Here is an 18699-nt window from a genome sequence, read left to right on the forward strand (position 1 = left end):
GGTTTGGTGAACAGGGTTATACATAATTTCCTTCATTACTCTTAGTAATGAGTTTCAGCTATTTGAAATATTTCTGATAGTGTAGAATTTGCATGCTTTAATTTTTTAATTTACATCCTTAATAACTAGTCTTAATACCAGTTGTTTAGCTTTAAGTGATTATTTACATAGCATTTGGCATATGCAGAATATAATCATTATAGTTTTAGTTATTATGTAATTTAGTTTCATATTATATTTACAGTTAGGCTTCATAAATGTTTGGACCTAATCAGATGAAGCCTCAGGCAGAGTAACAGTTCTTGATTTAATCCTGAGCACTGAGCAAATTTTAATTCGATGTGTAACTCTTGTTTCTTATTTTGTAATTATCTTCTTAGAACTGAAATTCAGCATGTTCGTGGGTGTAAAACAACCCATTACCACCTTTAAAGAGAGGATATGAAAGTTAGGAAAGTAGTTAAACTACTGTGTTACTAAAAGGAACAAACATAGGCTAAAAAGACACTGAAAAACATAATAAAACATTGGGTGGTGTCCCTGACAAATCTTCTGGAGGTAGCTGAGAAGTTATTTAATGTATCAGTGCTCTAGAGAGTACAAACTAGCTACCTGTATTATTTGTCCTCACAGGCAATTTGGGACAGTCCAATTTCTCATGGAAAGAATGGAAAGAAACTTAGCATGTGTATAATGCATCAAATTTCCATGTTCATATGCCTCAGCACTGCTTCTGTATGTATCCAGTTGCCTTTGTTTATGCCCTTCACTCTTACCAATGTTGCACGGCTGGTGTCAGGGCAGCCAGAGTTCCAGAAATCCTTGCAACTTTGTCATTGCCTGTACATGTGGAAGAGATCTGAAGGCAACTTGATCTTGCATTGTGGTTAGGACCGTTTCTGAAGCTAAGTAAGACATGGTATGCACACACTGGCAGGTGGGAAGGAGAGGAAGAATTTTCTGTTATCACTGCAGTCCTCTCACCCAAAGCATTTCCCTAACAGCTCTCTTGCTTCATCCAACAGTGTATCTGTGAGCATGCAGCCCAGGCCACATTAGGGACAGCTTGCCTCTGGCATTCCTTGGCTGATCTGGAAAGATGGAGGGAGGATTCCTCCCAGAGGACTTGTGCTAGTGCATTTCTGCTGCCTCTGACGTGACCTGTGCAGAGCCCCACCAACCCTACCTTAATTAACACCACAAATTAGAGCCTAGGAATCCAACTTACAGCTACTGCAGTAATCAGCCCACGTATTCTGTGGGAATTTTAAGAACAATTTGAACTACATAAAGTGAGAAAAAAATCTGCTCTTATCAAGTACACACTGCCTTAACAGTATTGACAGAATATTTCGCAGAGGAGCTGGGCACATGCCACCACTCATCTTCTAATCCAAAATATCATCATTATTTCAATGTGTAACTAGCCAGGAAAATAACTACTCATTTATGAGTAGGTAGGGCTGGAGGTATTTCATTGCAAAATAATGCTTTCTAAAAAATAGAACTTTTCATGTACCATTTTAGGGAATGGAGGCACTGGCAGGATGATGCTATCCCAAACACCATGCATTGAATAGTTTATGCCATCTGTCCTACCGGAATGATTATATTTGGTACAAGTAAATAAGCATCAACCAGGTCAGAGATGTAAACCAAAGCTTCCCCCACAAAGGCCCTGTTTTTTCAGCTCCTGATTATTCCTGGATGTTCCATCTAATAATCAGAACCTGTGTCCCAGTCCGTTTTTACATGCATGCAAGTCTGATTCCCCAGAAAATGAATATGTACAAGACATGCAGATTCACTATATAGACTGGTCACAAGCATCCAGTTTCTGGGTCCAGTGATGAACCAGCCCTCCCAGACCACATATAAGCACATATACACCCAAAATTTAATCTAAAAGTTGATACTTCTTATAAATAGATTTTCACCCAGTGAAACTTTCCAGACACAACAGAAATGAAATATGCATTTCAAGGTGACATTATGCCATAAAAGTAGTATTTTTATCTTGCATGCATGAGGGATCTTATGAACAACTTGTGAATGTTTCTATAATAAACAGAAGAACAAAGCCCCACTCTTTTGGCTTGCTCTGTACACACAGAGTCTGCAAGTGTCTAAAGATAGAAAGCACTCCATAGGCAGAGTACACTGTTACAGAATACAGCAGCTGCTATTATCATGAGTTAAATATAGGCTATTTTGGATAATCCTTTTTTTTTGAAACCTTGAATGAGTGTTTAGATTCTCACCAGAAGTAGATGGGCTTAGCATAACCTGAATGATCTTCCCTTGCAGTTCAGTACAGATCCCAGGAATTCAGTCTGGGCACAATGTTTTTCTGAGGGCACTCCAGGATTTTCTGGCTTCTGAGGTGAAGCCACTGTGAGTAGTTCCTGAGCTTGGTTGCTGCTTTCACGCCTCTGGTTTCCAGCTAGACACAGAGGACTGGTCTGGCAATACAGCTGGTAGACTGGAATTGCAATACTGGGATGTGAGCAAGCAGCCAGAGACGTGAGGGGTAACAAGGCTGCACCACTGAAAATAAACTGCTTTGTGCAGAAAGGCAATGACTCTGTAAGCAACTTGTGCTTCACTGAACCAGGGACTTGTCAGAATAGACACATCTGCTACTTGTCTTTCAGGTTTTCAGCTTAGAGAACATGTTTTACTCCAGTTTTCAGAGACATGCTGTGGAAGTTATCTGCACTTAATATTTTCCTCAAAGAAAACAGCATATATCACCTAACCTTGGAATTTTCCTAGGAAAAGTAGTTCCTAGTAGGCAGATAGTGATAGTGTAGCCGTAAGGGTAGTCCCATTGAGCTGGTGGAAAACTTTTTTTTAGCATCTGTCAAAGCTCTGTCTTTCCTAAACTTTATTGTTTGTTTTTCTGAATACAGCTGATCAACTCTAGCTAGTCTTTCACTTAAAGATTCAACCCCTTTTTAGAGATTTTTGGCTTCTCTGATGTTTTACAGCAAAAGTGGCAGGAATTTTTTGTACAAATTCTTTCCCTGAAAATGAATGGAAAACAGAATCTGGGAAAGAAACTTAGTAGAAGACAGCATCTGTGTAGAGGAGAAGAACTTAAGAATACAAAATACAGTCTTTTCTCACAGTCTCCCCTCTGTTCATGGATTTGCTCTGTTCAAGACAATCTCTTTTATTTTGTATAATTACATCACATTACTATCTGCTATCTAGCATCAGTGTGTTATTACATCAGCTGCTAAAAACCCACTGAGGATTTTAATACTTTTTTTTTTTTTATTTTTTTTTTAATAAAGAGTTATTCACTGCAATTTTCTGTAAGGAAAAAAGTAAAAAAAAAATATATATATTCACTTAACAACTTCCAGAGAATAACCGTCTGATGCAGTGATCCATCTGCCATCTGCTGGCATCCTGTCTCTGGACAGAGCTGTCAGGACAGGGTGTGAAAGTCAACCTACTGTTGCACATTCACGGTAGCATTCCAAAATTATACAAGGTTTATGAGCTGAAAGTTCAGGCTTCAGAGCTCAACCTAACAATTTGCTGACAAAAATCAGTGATCAGAAAGGTAATTTACAAACTCAGAACAAATGCATGTAAACAAGACCAGCTCATGATCTGGTCTTTTGCGTGTCACGCCTTAACGGTTCTTTTAAGAGTCACGTTTCCCTGAGCAGGGTTAAAATAGAGGTGCCTGTAGGCTTGATGGTGACTGTTGTGACTTCATTACAGGTGGTGGCTCCTCATCGACCAGAACCAAATTTGTCTCTGAATTCTGTTTTTTGCTAAGCCACTGTCTTGAATATGTTGAGTTTATTCTTTGGATCACTTACCCTCTCCATTACATTTGAGCTACAGAAAAGTATCTTTTTCTAAGTACTAGTAAGCTAGTACTAGAAACTTAATTAGAACATCTATGGATCCCATATTATAGGCCCTCTAACTGGGTATTTAATTTAGTTAGTGATGCTTACAGCTATTCCACTTCAAAGAAAGCAACTTAAGTGTAGCAGACATTTTGCTAATTTTGTTCTCATCCTCTGGTCTTTGATGGTGAGGATGTTATACCAGGAATGGCAAGATCAAATCCATTCAGGTACAGGGAAGCTATGTGAAACAATCATTATTAACCCACTCATGCACTCTCTGGATGGGGGAATTAACCCATTCTTGCACTCTTTGGGTAACTCAGATGTGAGTTGAAGGAGTGAACACATTACAAATCTTGCCTCTGTAAAATTGCTTAAGTCTATGCCATCAACCTCTGTTGTCCTTTGTCTTCTCCTGTGTTTGAGAAAAGAATATATATACATGAACTCTTCTTATTCAATTTGGTTTTTTGCTTCTTTCTTATCCCCTTGGGCTGAATACAGCTCAGCCATAACAGAGGTTTGGGAGCATAATTTTTATTTTTGTAATAAGCAACATGTAGAAATTAGTGGGTCCATATCAGAAAACCTTATGTGTGCTTTCTAGCGAGAAGAAGAAGATTAGAAAGAGGTATATCAAGCCTAGAAAATGTCTCAGCCAGTGTTTCTGTATATTCATGACACAGTACTCACATTAAGACTGCAGCAAGATCCATGCACAGAGATTTATTTACAGAAATGACATTAGAGAAAGCTGCTGCTCTGTAAGATTGTTGCGTATTCCATCTGGGTCTAGACAAACACCCCACAGAAGTGTGGTTTTATGGCGAAAAAAAGATGCAACAAATAAGAAAATCTTCTTTACTCTGACCTGTGTCTTGTATGAGTTCAGGATTGTCTCTCCCAAGCTTAGTAATAAATGTGACTCCTTACAGCTTTTAATATCTGTCTTCCCTCTGGTACTGACTACAGTTAAAAAGCAGAGGGTGGATTCTGCACCTTCTTATAGCAGCATTCTTTATAAAACATGGCAACTAAAATAAAACTGAGGCACCAAGAGGTTAGAGTGTAGGGGAGGACCATATCTAGTAGAATGGTTCAACCCCCTCTTCATAACCCATGGAGGTGTCTGAAATGCCACCTATATTTTAATATATACTATAATTCTGCTGCTTGTTTTCAAGGAATGTTGTCTTCTTCACTGGTGTGGTGAGTAGGTCCTGGCTGGCAGCAAGCACCCACACAGCCATTTGCTCACTCGCCTACAATGATGGAGAGAACATGGGAAGAACAAAAGAATGCTCTCTGAGAAACCTCATGGGTCAAAATAAAGACAGCAAAGTCACTTACCATGTACTGTCACAAGCAAAACAAACTTGACTTGTGGAATTTAAATTAATTTATTGACAATTAGCGTAAAAAAACTACTGAGTTGAGTGTCTGGAAACAAAATCCCCACAAACATTCAAAATGCCTTTCTTCCCCATTTTTCAAGCTCAGCTTCAGTCCTATGCTCACTTCACTCCAGACACCTCTCCTCCACCCATATGGGTCACATTCAGTCCCTCTGGTGCAGCAGCAAATGGCACAGGGGTTGGAGTCAGAACACAGTGATTTCTCTGCTATTCTTAACTCTTCCTCTGTTGCTTTGCTGGTCCTCCATGGACTGCAGGCCCTGCAGTACCTGTGTTGCCATGGAGAAGCTCCCACTCTTCTGACCTTGTTATTCCTTTGTTCTCTCCTCAATTCACTTGTCTTCTGCCTGTCCAGCATTGCTGCCCTTTCTTAACCACACTTTCCCAGAGGTGCCAGCAGTGCCCTGAGGTGGGTCTGTTGGAGCTGGCAAGAACCAGCAGTGTCAGAGAGCAGAGAATAACAAAATATTGTCATATTGTTCTTAGAGGTTATGTCCAAGTCAGTGATATTTAAAATACATTTAGTTTCAGCCTCATTTTGAATGTGAAGGAGCTAGGACAAATTATGATGAAATCCACAGCGACTGTTTCAGGCAGCGCAGTGGCCAAATCACTGATGACCAAGGAGCTCTGTGAGCTGATGCTGTGCCAGTCTTCCCATGCAGCCTGGTGAGAAAGGAATCACACCTTGCTGAGGTGCCAGGCTCTGGACCAGGACTGGCTGTCATTTGGCTGAAAGACAAGCAGTGAACCTGTGACTGCCTTCAGCATCTACACTGGCTTTGCAAATGTATTTTGACTAAGGACATATCAAATGTTTGTGAGCTGATATATGTGATATTCTGGTTTATGGCTTAAGTACAAAGACTGTCATTCCTCGTGTTAAAATATTTTGGTCTGGAGAAAGTGATTTAGAGGACAAGCGGTTTTAATTAGTGCATAGGCAGAGACAATCTGTTCTGAGAATAGTTGGCAGCATGGGGAAGGGCACAGAGCTAAGAGTAAGTGAAGGGAACAAAAGAAATATTCAAGATATGTGTTTTGTTTGAAATGTGTTTTCTCTGCTCCAAAATACAGGGCCTTTTGGAGAGATGAGGACAGCATTTTCCATGCAAGTGTATTACATTATCTCTAAAACTATGGCATTGTTCATCTAGCCAAAAAGGTAGCCAACTTGCTTGGAGCCTTGGGGAAATCTGTCAGGAATTCAGGAAAGGAAAAGTTTGGAAGATGGAAAAACCATCTGAGCTCACTGTGAAGCAGCAAGTGTTCCAGTGCTATTTTTGGTTTAGTAGTACTGTATACTGGGGGAGCTTTCTATGAAACGAGAGGTGACACTACAGAATCTTGGAATAAGCTTATATGAAAGATGCTGTTCATGGGAATATGTATGTTCCACATATTTAGCATTTAGTCTAGTCTGATAAATGACTACAGCTTCTTGTGATCCTCTACTTAATGCCTCCTGCTCCTTTTTCATAGGAATATACATCAACTCTATGGTCTCAGTTTGCAAACTTAAAAACACTTTTTGGTGCTTTTATTGTCAACCACTAGGTCAGAAAAACTGTACCTCAGTTAATTCGCCTGAAGAAAGCAGGAGACATAAAATAATCCACTACATTGGCTTTGATCTATTGGGACAGATAGAGAAAAAAGGAAGTAAAAAACTCACAGTTTATTTTAACTCCTGAAATTATTAGGTAAAACCAAAACTACTAAAACCTTTATGTATATAATAGAAAATAAGGAAAAAGCAAAGCTGCAGTTATTGATGGAAAAGATGGATAAGAAATTCCACTGATAAGGTGCTTTCATTACTCTGTCTGTCCTTACTCCTCTTGGCACCAGAACATACTGACAGTAGGTTCTTTGAATTCGTGTAAGAAAGATGACATCAGTAATGTAGCCAGTTTAGCACTTAGCCACCTTAAGAACAAAATCAATGCTGTCACTGGAAAATAGAAATGACCCTGATGGGTACACAGAAAACTCTTAGTTCTTAGATTCTTAGATTACTTCTTTGATGTTTTCCAGATTAATTCTAGGTGGATTTAAATTGGTCTCATTAGCAGGCACTAATTTATTTATATTTGAAGAATATCTTACAAACTACCTGCTTCATCGCTGTGGAAAGAATTTGGGGGTAAACAAACTTAAAAAGAAAAATAGTGGAAAACATCTCTTTTAAAGGCATTTTAATTCTACTTAAACAGCTATAAGATTAGCTGCCTTTCCTGGGGAAAAGGGCTTGTTATTATTTCTTTTTGACACCTATAGAAATGGGTTCAGATGATTTCTTAGCCTGGCAGAAGTTGCTCACTTATTTGACAATGTTTGGGCTAAGCTGAACATACTGTTTAAAAGAGAAATTTGTATAAATTTATTCAGATTTCTCAACCTTTAGTGATATATAGTGTGATTAGTTATTAGTTATTTATTTATTTAATTACTTTAATAATGACTTGGTGTAACATTGCAGTGGTTTACATTTTTGTAGTATGTCATAATTACAATGTCCATATTTGATTAGTAAGTACAATTATGCCTTAGCACGTTTTTAATCTGTAGCAGTTAGACTGTACTGTGAATTTCCTCTGTATGCATACCTAACTGTAAAAAACCCCCTTGTTCATGTCTATCCTGCATTTCATGTGTTATTGTTCATTAAGTAATTATTTTTCTGCATCCTGCTTTTGTGCTCTTTTCAGCAGCTCTAAAAATGCTGTGCCTGATTCACCATTGCTTTCTGCCTTCATTTGTATCCTCAGCTGCTCTGCTTTTGTGTGAGTGACAAAGGTGCACAATTACCATGAGTCAGGCCTTTTACAGATCCTTTCATTAACACTGTTACCATTTTAACTTAAAAAACCCAACAACCGTTGGCTGAGTTTATTGCTCATGAACAAGGGGATGCCCAGAACATTTGTTACTGATTTGAAGGCCGTTCTTTTCATTCCTGTTTCTCTCATGAGACAATTCTGACACATACTGAAAAACATTTTAATTTTTACTATGTGGGGGCTGGAGGAGGAATTACTGTGCATAATTGTGATGCTGGGCTTACTTTTCGTTCAAGGATTCCCAAGAGGCACTTGTCTCCTAACTTCCACAAGGCAAGGTTTCTGACGTTTCATTTTTACATTTTAGGAAACTGAAGCATTTAGTAGAAGTAAACAAGTTACCTTGGTCAAACTAGAAAATAAACATCAACTTGATTAAATCCTCATTCTCAATGCCAAAATGCAAGGGTGCCAATGTAGGACACTATGTAACATGATCCATGTGATCTGTTCTTTTCCTTTTACTACTCATACAATGAAAACTTGCCATTGTGAATGTGTGTCCATACCTCTCAAAGGAGATAGATTGTCCTTTGGTATTTTAGCAAAGTACTCAAAATGGCTCTTTGGACAAAGAGGCAATAAGGAGTGAATTCAGATTTTACATTTATGTTATATTTATATTCAGATTTTATATTTATATTTATATAATAAATATTTTATATTTTCTTACCCCGAGTAAGAAAACTTCACAACCTATTTTTGTGTTGCTCTTCCCCTTGGTACTTGGCAGTTTGTCCATGTCCTATATTTGGCATTATATTACTAATCTTATTGAACTATTTGTATTCATCCACACGCAGAAAATAGTGCACACATACACAAATAAAATATTAAGTGTAGGGATCATTTGAAACAGTTTCAGAAATAAAAGTACCTAATGAAACATGACATTTTAATGGTACCTGCTTTTGAATGCATCCCAGATCAGAGGAGTATTTAATGAGGTTCTGATACTGCACCTCTAAAAGAAATCCCGCTGTTATTAGGGGAAGCACAGTATTGCTCACAAGCTGGTTAGATATTAACCAGTTCAGGCAATATCCTTTCTATATATTACGAAGATAACTTCTGAGACCTTATTTCCTGTCTAGGCAATGCCTTAATCTGAATTGAGATCTCATTTCTGGGTTAAGGGAGATGCTTGATTTGGAAAACTAATTTGGAAACCTGACTTACAGTGACCACCACGTTGCTTTTCCAGGATAAATAGAGAATTTACGCTGCCACTGATATTAATCCACAGTAAGGTTTCTAGTAATTTACAGGTTTCTCATGAAACTTTATTGGATGCTGAATTTATTCACAGCAGAGAAAATCTGTAATAAATCCGCCAGAGTCAATTGTGTTAATCCAGGCTTGCATTATTATGAATAGAAACAAAATCGAAGTATACATTAAATATATAGAGAGTTTATATGATTTAGGAGTGTAAAATATTACAATTACACTGACTATATTTGAATTCAGTTTATAGAAACCGGTAACATAGTCTTTGTTCAAGAGCTTTCCAGTGTGAATTTACATAGGTAATTTTATCTCAGGCTGTTTGATATTTGACATAAATCCTTTTGTTTCTGGTGTAAACCAATAATACAACTTTCTATTTTTGAAAAGGAGATTTAACCTTCATATTTGTGAATGAAAGATGGTAATCCTGAGTTTAGAAAACCCAACACATGAATTATTTCTACATGAAATTGCAGCTTTTCAGTGGGGGAAAAGGAGTTTATTTTCATTTTAATCTTAGTCCTGTTTGTTGAATGCTTGGTGCTGGTGAGGGAATGTAGGTGTACACATACTTGTATGGAGGTGTGAATGTGCACTTTTTCTTATGCATTGAACCTAATATGGAGCATATTGATGCCTTTCTGAAGCTCAAGAATGTTTTTCCAGGTGGTGTCTGGGGTAGATTGGTCACTTCATAGTGCATAGAAAATGGGAATCATGATAAACTGGTTTACTATTGAAGGTTTACTATTACCTGGGCAGGACAGTTACTAACAGGAGAGAGAGTTGTATTCCACCCAACAAACTCAAAAAAGGCAGAAAGAGACACCAGCACAATCATTCATGAAGAACACAGTTCCAGAAACCCACACAAACATTTATTTTTTTGCTATTATTTCCTTTTTCTAGAATAAGCAAGTGAGTCAAACAAAGATCCGGGTGATCTCCACCATCCTCTTCATCCTGGCAGGCTGCATCGTCTTTGTGACCATTCCTGCATTTATCTTCAAATACATCGAGGGATGGACAGCCTTGGAGTCCATTTACTTTGTAGTTGTCACTCTGACCACTGTTGGCTTCGGTGACTTTGTAGCAGGTGAGCAGCTTTGAGCCGAGGTGCTGAGCACAAGGACCTTGGCTCTCAGAATTTGTTTTCTGGTATAGAGGCTCTTGACAATATTCCAGTGAAATGATGCCGGGTGTTTCTGCTGGGATTACACGACAGCAGGCTGATTTAAGGTCCAGGTGCCTCACCATTTGTAGATTGTGAGCCTTCAGCAGTGTAGATAACGGGAGCCTGGAAAGTCCTGATTACCCTTTATCATGCAATGAATTATGCAAAAGTAAAATTACTTTCCCATTGAATTAAAGATTTGTATTAGTCCATTAGCTCTCAGTCTCAACTGACTACAGAAGCAAGTAGCCCAAATGATGAATGGAGGAAGCTTTTGCAAAGAATGACTGAGCCATCAGTCTGTAGAATTCTCTGGTCAGGTGCTGTAGTGGGCTGCTACGACAGGAGCTGCAGCATTTCAAAACCTGCATTCTGTTTCCTAACCTTAGCATAAATTTTGACATTGTAGTTGCCCTGTTAAGGAAAACTCTTTTAGGAGAAAAGGACTAATGGGATACGCATCTCAGTGCTTGGAGGAGACTCTCCAAGATTAATACAGTACAAGCATGAACTATAAATATCTACCCATGTGCAGTTTCCAGAGAGGGAATTGAGACAGTTGGCTGAAGAGATGAGAGACACTTTTTTTTTTTCACACAACTGCTTTGCTAACAAAAAAGGTGGTTAAAATAAGTGGATTTTTTCCCATCAGTGCATGACCTCTACTCCTTATTCCTGTTAGTGGTCCTAATTAAAGGTATTAAGTTGCCTCTGTTAAAGGCAGTCATATTGTGCTTCTTAGTCCCTATAAACAGAATGAGTTAAAAGCATCAAATAAAATGACAAATTTTCTTTGCTGAAAGATGGTAGACAAGTCTTTTTTGTAGAGAAGACTCTAATCTTCCTTTTTTATGACAAACTGGCATAGAAGACATGAATTATTGAGAAAAAAATATCACTGAACAAAAAAAGACACAGAGAAAAAAGAGCAAGTTTTATGATGTTACAGAAGTGATTGTGTGAGCTTTGTCCAATTTAACCACTTAGACCTCTAAAGCAATTCAGTGATATTCTTTGAGGTGTCACAGCATGAAATAAAAATAATTTACAATATTTTTCTTACATTTCAGTATTGTTTAACAATGTGAGAGTAAAAAAGCTCTAAATATTAAATTGTTCTATATGTACATCATTAGGAGAATATAACCCTCAGCTGGGTGGCTATTAACAAGCAGGATTTTTCAAAAATTGTATGGAAGACCCCGAGTAAGAAAACTTCAGAGGCATTTTCATGATAAGAGTATAAAGCAGGTGATCACCAGGAGATTTGGGGTTTATTGCTGGTTTTGAGAGAGATTTTCTGCCCCTTTTATTTTCTTCCACTTTAATCTCTCAGGATCTCTGTTCCTTCAACAGCAAATCAAAAATACTATATCTTAATGGTTAGAACAGTGTCAATGGAACTCTGCTGGCCTAGTCCACCTAGAACAAATCCCAGCTCTTGGGAAACTGGAAGGTTTTTGTACTACAGTTGGAAATAAAATTGTGCATGGAGCCTGAAAAAACAGAGTATCTGATAGGCTGAAAAAAGTGGTCTCATACTTTCTCAGTCACCTGATTACTCTGCAAGATAGATCTAGACAATCTGTTTCCTAGTGAGCTTCCTCAGGGACATGTGTGATCAGAAGAGGCTTCTTGTACCATAGCAACAGCAGTCTCTACCTCCCATTGTTTCAGACACTTAAAGACTGGAAAAAAAGAGTGTGATTCATGCAGTCTGTGGGGAGAGATTAACATCAAAACCAATATTTGGGTCCCTGCCAATTCTCAAATGTCTGACCTTCCACGGGGGTTTTCAAACACTGTAACTATGCTCAGATTGAGCCTTGATAAAATTAAAGAGTCATAGAAATGTCTCAGATTGCGAAAAGCAAAAGATAAAATGATGAACTCTGTTGTCTGGAGATTTTAACAGGGAAAAACTCTAACATCTCTCTGCAGTCATACAGAGGTATAGGGGTCTAGCTCTTTCTAACCAAGGCTGGAGTCCAGGAGATATGCAGGCTTCTGCTGGCTCTCCTGGTAGGCTTGCTCTTTGGGCAGGGATTGACACAGGTACCATTAAGGTGATCTTCACTTGCATTGAGGGATATGGGAGTGCCCATGGGGCTCTGCAGATTCTTTGCTGCTCACTCTCTTCCACTCAGAGCTGTGCCTGCCCCTCATTGGCTCTCATTCTTGCAGTGCACATAGCCCTGTGATGGGACTGAGTGTCTTGAAAGTGAGGTTGTGGTTGCTTTCTTTTGTGAAAATTTCTGTATTTTACTCTGAAGTAGGCAGCAACCTGGCCACTACTGCGCTTATTGAGGGCCTTTGTAGGCCATTATAATTTCTTAAAATGTAAGAATGCCAAATGTATGATTTCTTATTTTGCCAGCTCATCCAGAGACTTGCATGAAGAACAATATAGTATAATTGTTGTTTGATTTGATCCATATTTCCTATGACATCACTAGCCAGAAAATGCATCCCTCTGAATGATACCTAAACAGACTGTATAGCCTTATTTTCAGGGCTAACGCATGGTTGGCTTCCAGCCAGATACCCTGATATGGAAGACAAAGCTATATTTCTTTTTTTCTGCACATAGATCTCTCAATCCTGTAGCTAAATCCAAAAAATGTTTGGAACCTCTATAATTGAATGGGGTTGATCTTTAAATTTTCTCAACTCTGAGGGTGCAGGCAGTTCAGAATAAGGAAGACTAGCTGTACTAAACTTTTTTGTTTGGCATGTGTTTGGGCTGTTGCAAGTACTATCAAAGTAGAATTTCAGAGCTGCTTGTGTGTGAGCAGTACAAAGGAAAGTGCTTATTGGGTGCTCTGGCAGGTCACATAGCAATAAGTAATTTTGAAGACTCTTAAATTAAACCAGACTGGGTTCCTCCCATCTGACAGGCTTCTTGTCTTATTGTCAGAACTACAGTGCTCTTGACAACAGTTAAGAAATACTTTTAGACGTTTTTCAGAGTTGAAGATATTTTGTAATAATTTTGGCACCTCATGATTTGTAAGCATAAGTATATGCTTATTTCAGGAGGAAATGTTAACATCAAATACATGGAGTGGTATAAACCCTTAGTGTGGTTCTGGATCCTTGTTGGCCTTGCCTACTTTGCTGCTGTCCTGAGTATGATTGGAGACTGGTTAAGAGTCCTGTCCAAGAAGACACAAGAAGAGGTATGATCAGTAATTTCTCAGTGGTTTGTCATTTTACAAGCGAGATTTAAGTGCCTGATTCCTGCTTGTTTAAATAAGGATGTTGCTTACATGACCAGTGCTCTATATGCCCTGTGGTTTACTTCACTGTCTGTTTTTGGTATACAGTTAGCTCTGATCTTCAGCTCCTTCACAAAGGAAGAGCAAAAAGCAACGAAAGCAACCAAGGTTGTTGCACCTCTATCAGGGCTCAAAAATACACAGAACACATCAGTAGGAATGCAATTATGGAATGAGATTCCAGCCTTTACTCTGGAACTAGCTATGACATTGTACTAAAAATTTCAGTGTTCTCTCCTTAAAAATTAGGAGATTTTCCTGTCTTTTCCTATGTCAGGGAGTATGGTTCTGAATAGAAGTTTAGATTCAGGTCCTTTACTGTGTACTGTTTTTAAAAATTGAGGAAACCGAGTAGTCAGCATCAAGGAGAACATTATTAAATTAACTCAGAAACCTCCATGATTCAAAGAGAATACTGCTAATGTTTCACTAAAATAAGTGTAGAAAATAGAAAGGCAATTGCCATGACTCTAGAGCTGTAGCCTCTGGTGGAGGATGTTAGTAATATAATTTCAAATTTTAAGGCAATCTCCTTCGGCTTTTCTAGCAAAGCTTACCTGGCAGGGTTAACAAAACAGCAGTCAAAACTTGGTGGGGGGTAGCGCTATTTCTAACTTTTGAAGGCATCTGCACCACCTAAGGCCTGGTGCATCCCCCATGCATCTCCATTAATAAAGGGGATTGCAGAGAGTGTGGCTGTTCTGTTGATCATCAAGGCACCTCTAGTGGGGAACCTGGTCCCTCACATAGATGCAAGATGCCTTCTGCCACAGTGCTAAATAGACACCTGCAGAAAAAAAGATGACTCCTTGTGGAGTCAAAGTTATTGGATGCAAAAACTTGAATTCAGCCAGCAGCAGCACAAACAAACCACTGATCATAGTGGGCTCCTGCAGACACTGTACTCCTGAATCTGTTCTTTAGTCGAACATGGAGAAAGGCCTGTTTTAACTGAAATATTGCTTGGTCATTTATCTTGATTTTTCTCATTTTGGAAGGCATATTTATTGAATACAGCCATCAGTTGGTGCTTTATTCTTAGCCATTATTCCAGCCTTCAGTGCAAAGGAGTAAGACAGAGAAAGACAGTAGGAGATTCAAGGATACGCTCATAGTGCCCATGTAGAATACGTGTTGAAAACTCCTCCAGATGGCTTGACAGTGGGGTATTTGGACAGTTGTGCAATGGAAAGCTCCACTAAAGACAACTACATTTGTCCCTGAAAATGAACCCTAGACTGGAGGAGTCAGAGGGCCACTTGAAATGATCTAGTGGGTATTTAATATTAACTGCTCTCTGACTCTGTGACTCTGAACCTTCAGTGGGACTGAAGCTGCATCCAGGAAAACACATTCCTGTACTGCTGCACTGGTTGTTGGGGTGTTCTGAGGCGTATTGGTTTAACTATATGTGATTAACTTTGCCCACTCTTGACCATCTACTGTTGACATTATGTGTCAGGAATTTTGTTCTTAATGAAGAATGGATTAGCATGAACATGTCCCATCATGTAACACAGCTATAAAATGTGTGGGGTGGCAAAGTCACATGGTCAGATGTCTCCTATGTCACAAAAGCCATCAGTTGGTGCGTTTAGAGTTTGCCCAGTGTAAGCCCTTTGCTACCAAAGTTTGGGTCCAGGTGGATGCAGTGGAGATGGGACCACTCCCCAGTTTCCTGCCAGAGAAGAAAGTGTTTGTGCTACTGTTTGACACGAAAGATTTTTCTTTTTAAAAAAAATTAATTTCTCTTTCTTCTTGTAAAGGTTGGAGAAATAAAAGCCCATGCAGCAGAGTGGAAAGCAAACGTGACAGCTGAGTTCAGAGAGACCCGGAGACGGCTCAGCGTGGAGATCCATGACAAACTCCAACGGGCGGCCACCATCCGGAGCATGGAGCGCAGGCGGCTGGGCCTGGACCAGCGAGCCCACTCCTTAGACATGCTCTCTCCTGAGAAGCGCTCTGTCTTTGCTACCTTGGAAACAGGACGCTTCAAGGCCTCCTCTCAGGAGAGCATCAACAACAGGCCTAACAACCTGCGCCTCAAAGGGTCAGATAAGCTCAACAAGCATGGGCAGGGGGCGTCTGAGGACAACATCATCAACAAATTCGGATCGTCTGCTAAGATGACCAAAAGGAAAAACAAAGACCTCAAAAAGACCATGCCTGAGGATATGCATAAAATTTATGAGACCTTCAGAAATTATTCCTTGGATGAAGAGAAAAAGGAAGAGGAGAAAGAGAAGATGTGTAATTCCAAGAACACTTCTAGCACTGCAGCTCTGACCAACTGCATCCAGCAGCACTCAGACCTGGAAAATGGAGTGATTCCCAACGAAGCCAAAGAAAGGGAGCATAAAAACAAAGTGTTACTTTAATACAGAAGTTAAATGTAAAAGATGCTTGACTTGAACTAACAATGTTGGTGTTTTTATATACATATATATTGAGACACGTGCCTTACACAGACTCCCTATTCAGTCTGAATTATATAGCATCGAAGAATATTTCACTGTGCCATAAAGACTCAAGCTTGCTCTGCCAAAACAAATCAGGAACACAGCACTGCAGATTGGCAACAGAAAGCTACGCACATGGAAATTTCAGCCTGTATAGGATTACCAGGGCAAGACACAAAGGAAGGGATTGAACCATGGCAGTGTCACCAGAGGGTTCCTACCATGGTGTGATATTAGACAAAGGGCAGCTATGCAAGAAGAGCCTGTGAAAGGGATGAAAAACAGTGTATCTTTGTAACGGAATATGCATCCATAAAGCCTTCCCCTGGTGATTAAAAAGACGACAAATGATTGGAGTGAACTAGAAACTTTGAGTAAAGCTTAGTTTATGTTTTGGCACGTGATCCAAGCTAGATTTTTTTCCTATATTTGAGTCAGATGCATTACCTTTCTAAATGCCAAAAGAATGTTCATGGACAAAGCCAGCAGCTGGGTGCTGGTTGGAAAATCAACACAGACATAAGTAAGGGTTGCATTGATCTTTTCATTAAAAAAGAAAAAAAAAAAAAGAAAAAAGAAAAGAAAACAAAAAAATTGTAGGTATTTATCTTAAGCAATGAAAAAAAAACAAACAAACAAAAAAGAAAGAAACGAGGATTTTTTTCTCATGTAGGAAAATTCAATGTAAACTCACAGCAAGGAAGTGCATATGAAGAAAAATACAACATCTCATGCTATATTGTTTAGAAGAAGAGAAACATCAATTTAATGATATTTGGCCAAAAGTGTAAAACAGTAGGCCAACTTTTTTTTTTTTTTTTTTTTTTTTTTTTGGAAAGAATTTCTCATTCACACTTTTTACCACTGAAAAACTCCCTTCTATTTTAATGCTGTAAGACTATAGGGACAGAAGGGAAGCTATAGCTTTTGCATGTCAGCAAACTGCTGTTCTCTAGCTGAATCTGAATTTTTAAAAATAGACATAAGAGCATATACATGATTCAAATGAGGGCCAAGGCTACCATAGAATCTCAGGGCTCTCTGCTCCCTTTTGTTGGGTTTGGTTTAGACATAAACTGCTGTCATACTGTCATAATCTAAAAAAAAAAAAAAAAAAAAAAAAGAAATTTAGGAAAAAAATATTTTGGTAACCTTTTAAGTGCTTATAGCTTTAAGTGCCATTAATGTCATATTTTGTAACTTTTTAAATAAGTATTTTGAATTATTTGGTTTATTTCCTTTCAAACACTATCCTTGTTGGAAATTTTCTGTCCCTTTTATTGATAAAAACTAAACACGAGCTCTCTGCATTTCTAGACGAAAGTGAAATGTAACTAAACTGCGGGCATTTTTTAAAAAAATTCTTTGTGCTGTCTGGGCATAGGGATTTGAAAAATAGAATCGTGTCAAGACTTCACAGTAAATTTTCAAAGAAAATGATGCAAAATAATTAATGGGAATTGCAAAACATACTACATTTTTTATATTGTCAGCCTATGGGCTACTGGGTGGGCCATTGCAGATAGAAGATTTTGCATGCTGGAAATGAGATACACATGATTGTACCAGCAATGCTTTCCTTGAGCTTTCACAAAATCCTAAATATTCTGCAATTCAAACTGTAGACTTATAGGTAAGGTAAGCATGGATGTTGATTGCAGAGACTCTTGCAAGCTAGTCAAACATGCAGACATCCACAGGTCATGCAGACACAGACTTTTGGAATTGCATGCCAATGTCTACATACACAAAAATGCAGGTATCATTCCCTGATACTTTCTGAGATTTTATGCACAATAAGGCAACTCAACATCAAACTGGCCATAAGAGTTCAAGATTGCCATGGCTATGAATGGAAGCATGGCCATGGGAATGCAAATTCTGAGTATACATATTTGCATATCTAATGACTCTGCTGGATTTACAGGAGTGAGACAAATTCCACTGGTGCAGAGGAGGAAAGAAGTTCTTAGCCTGTTTTCTGCTGGTTCACTTCTCTTGAAAATGTCTTATCATCTTTCTAATTTCATTATTTATTTGTCAGAAAATCAAGGATGAAAAAGCAATGTTTGAAAAATTTCAGGTCATTTGAGATTGCTCTAACTCAATAAGATCCAAGAGAAATTGAATTCTGCTTACTTCACCAATGAATCTTTTAAGGTGCAGGGCTGCACTCTGGCTTCACCTTACCAGGGGCAGGGCAGTAAGCCCAGTACCTAGGGAAGGTTCCACTTAAATCCAGAATTGCCGTGGCTTCTGGAGACTTTTTTGCCAGACTGTCCTGTGCTTGGCTTCACAAACACACAGATGGCAGCTTGTGACTCTCCTTCTCAAGCCCTGGCAGACACTAGCAGGGTGCAGGTCTCCTCAAGCACTGGAGCTCTTTACCCTGCTTGTCACTGCTGGTTTTGGGCAGGCCTTGAGT

The 18699-nt window shown here is 38.8% G+C and overlaps 1 protein-coding gene across 1 annotated transcript in view; it reads left to right on the top strand.

The window, feature by feature from the left end:
- The window catches only part of KCNK10 (potassium two pore domain channel subfamily K member 10), a 54135-nt gene extending 37227 nt beyond the window's left edge, over positions 1-16908 (top strand). Inside the window, exons 5-7 of the mRNA XM_066322301.1 lie at positions 10273-10459; positions 13574-13716; positions 15582-16908. Of these exons, the coding sequence (XP_066178398.1) occupies positions 10273-10459; positions 13574-13716; positions 15582-16193 (942 nt within the window). The 3' untranslated portion in view covers positions 16194-16908. The remainder of the gene's footprint in view (positions 1-10272; positions 10460-13573; positions 13717-15581) is intronic.
- Positions 16909-18699: the final 1791 nt, after the last annotated feature.

The sequence above is a fragment of the Sylvia atricapilla genome, chromosome 6, assembly GCF_009819655.1.
Source record: "Sylvia atricapilla isolate bSylAtr1 chromosome 6, bSylAtr1.pri, whole genome shotgun sequence".
NCBI classification, from domain to species: domain Eukaryota; kingdom Metazoa; phylum Chordata; class Aves; order Passeriformes; family Sylviidae; genus Sylvia; species Sylvia atricapilla.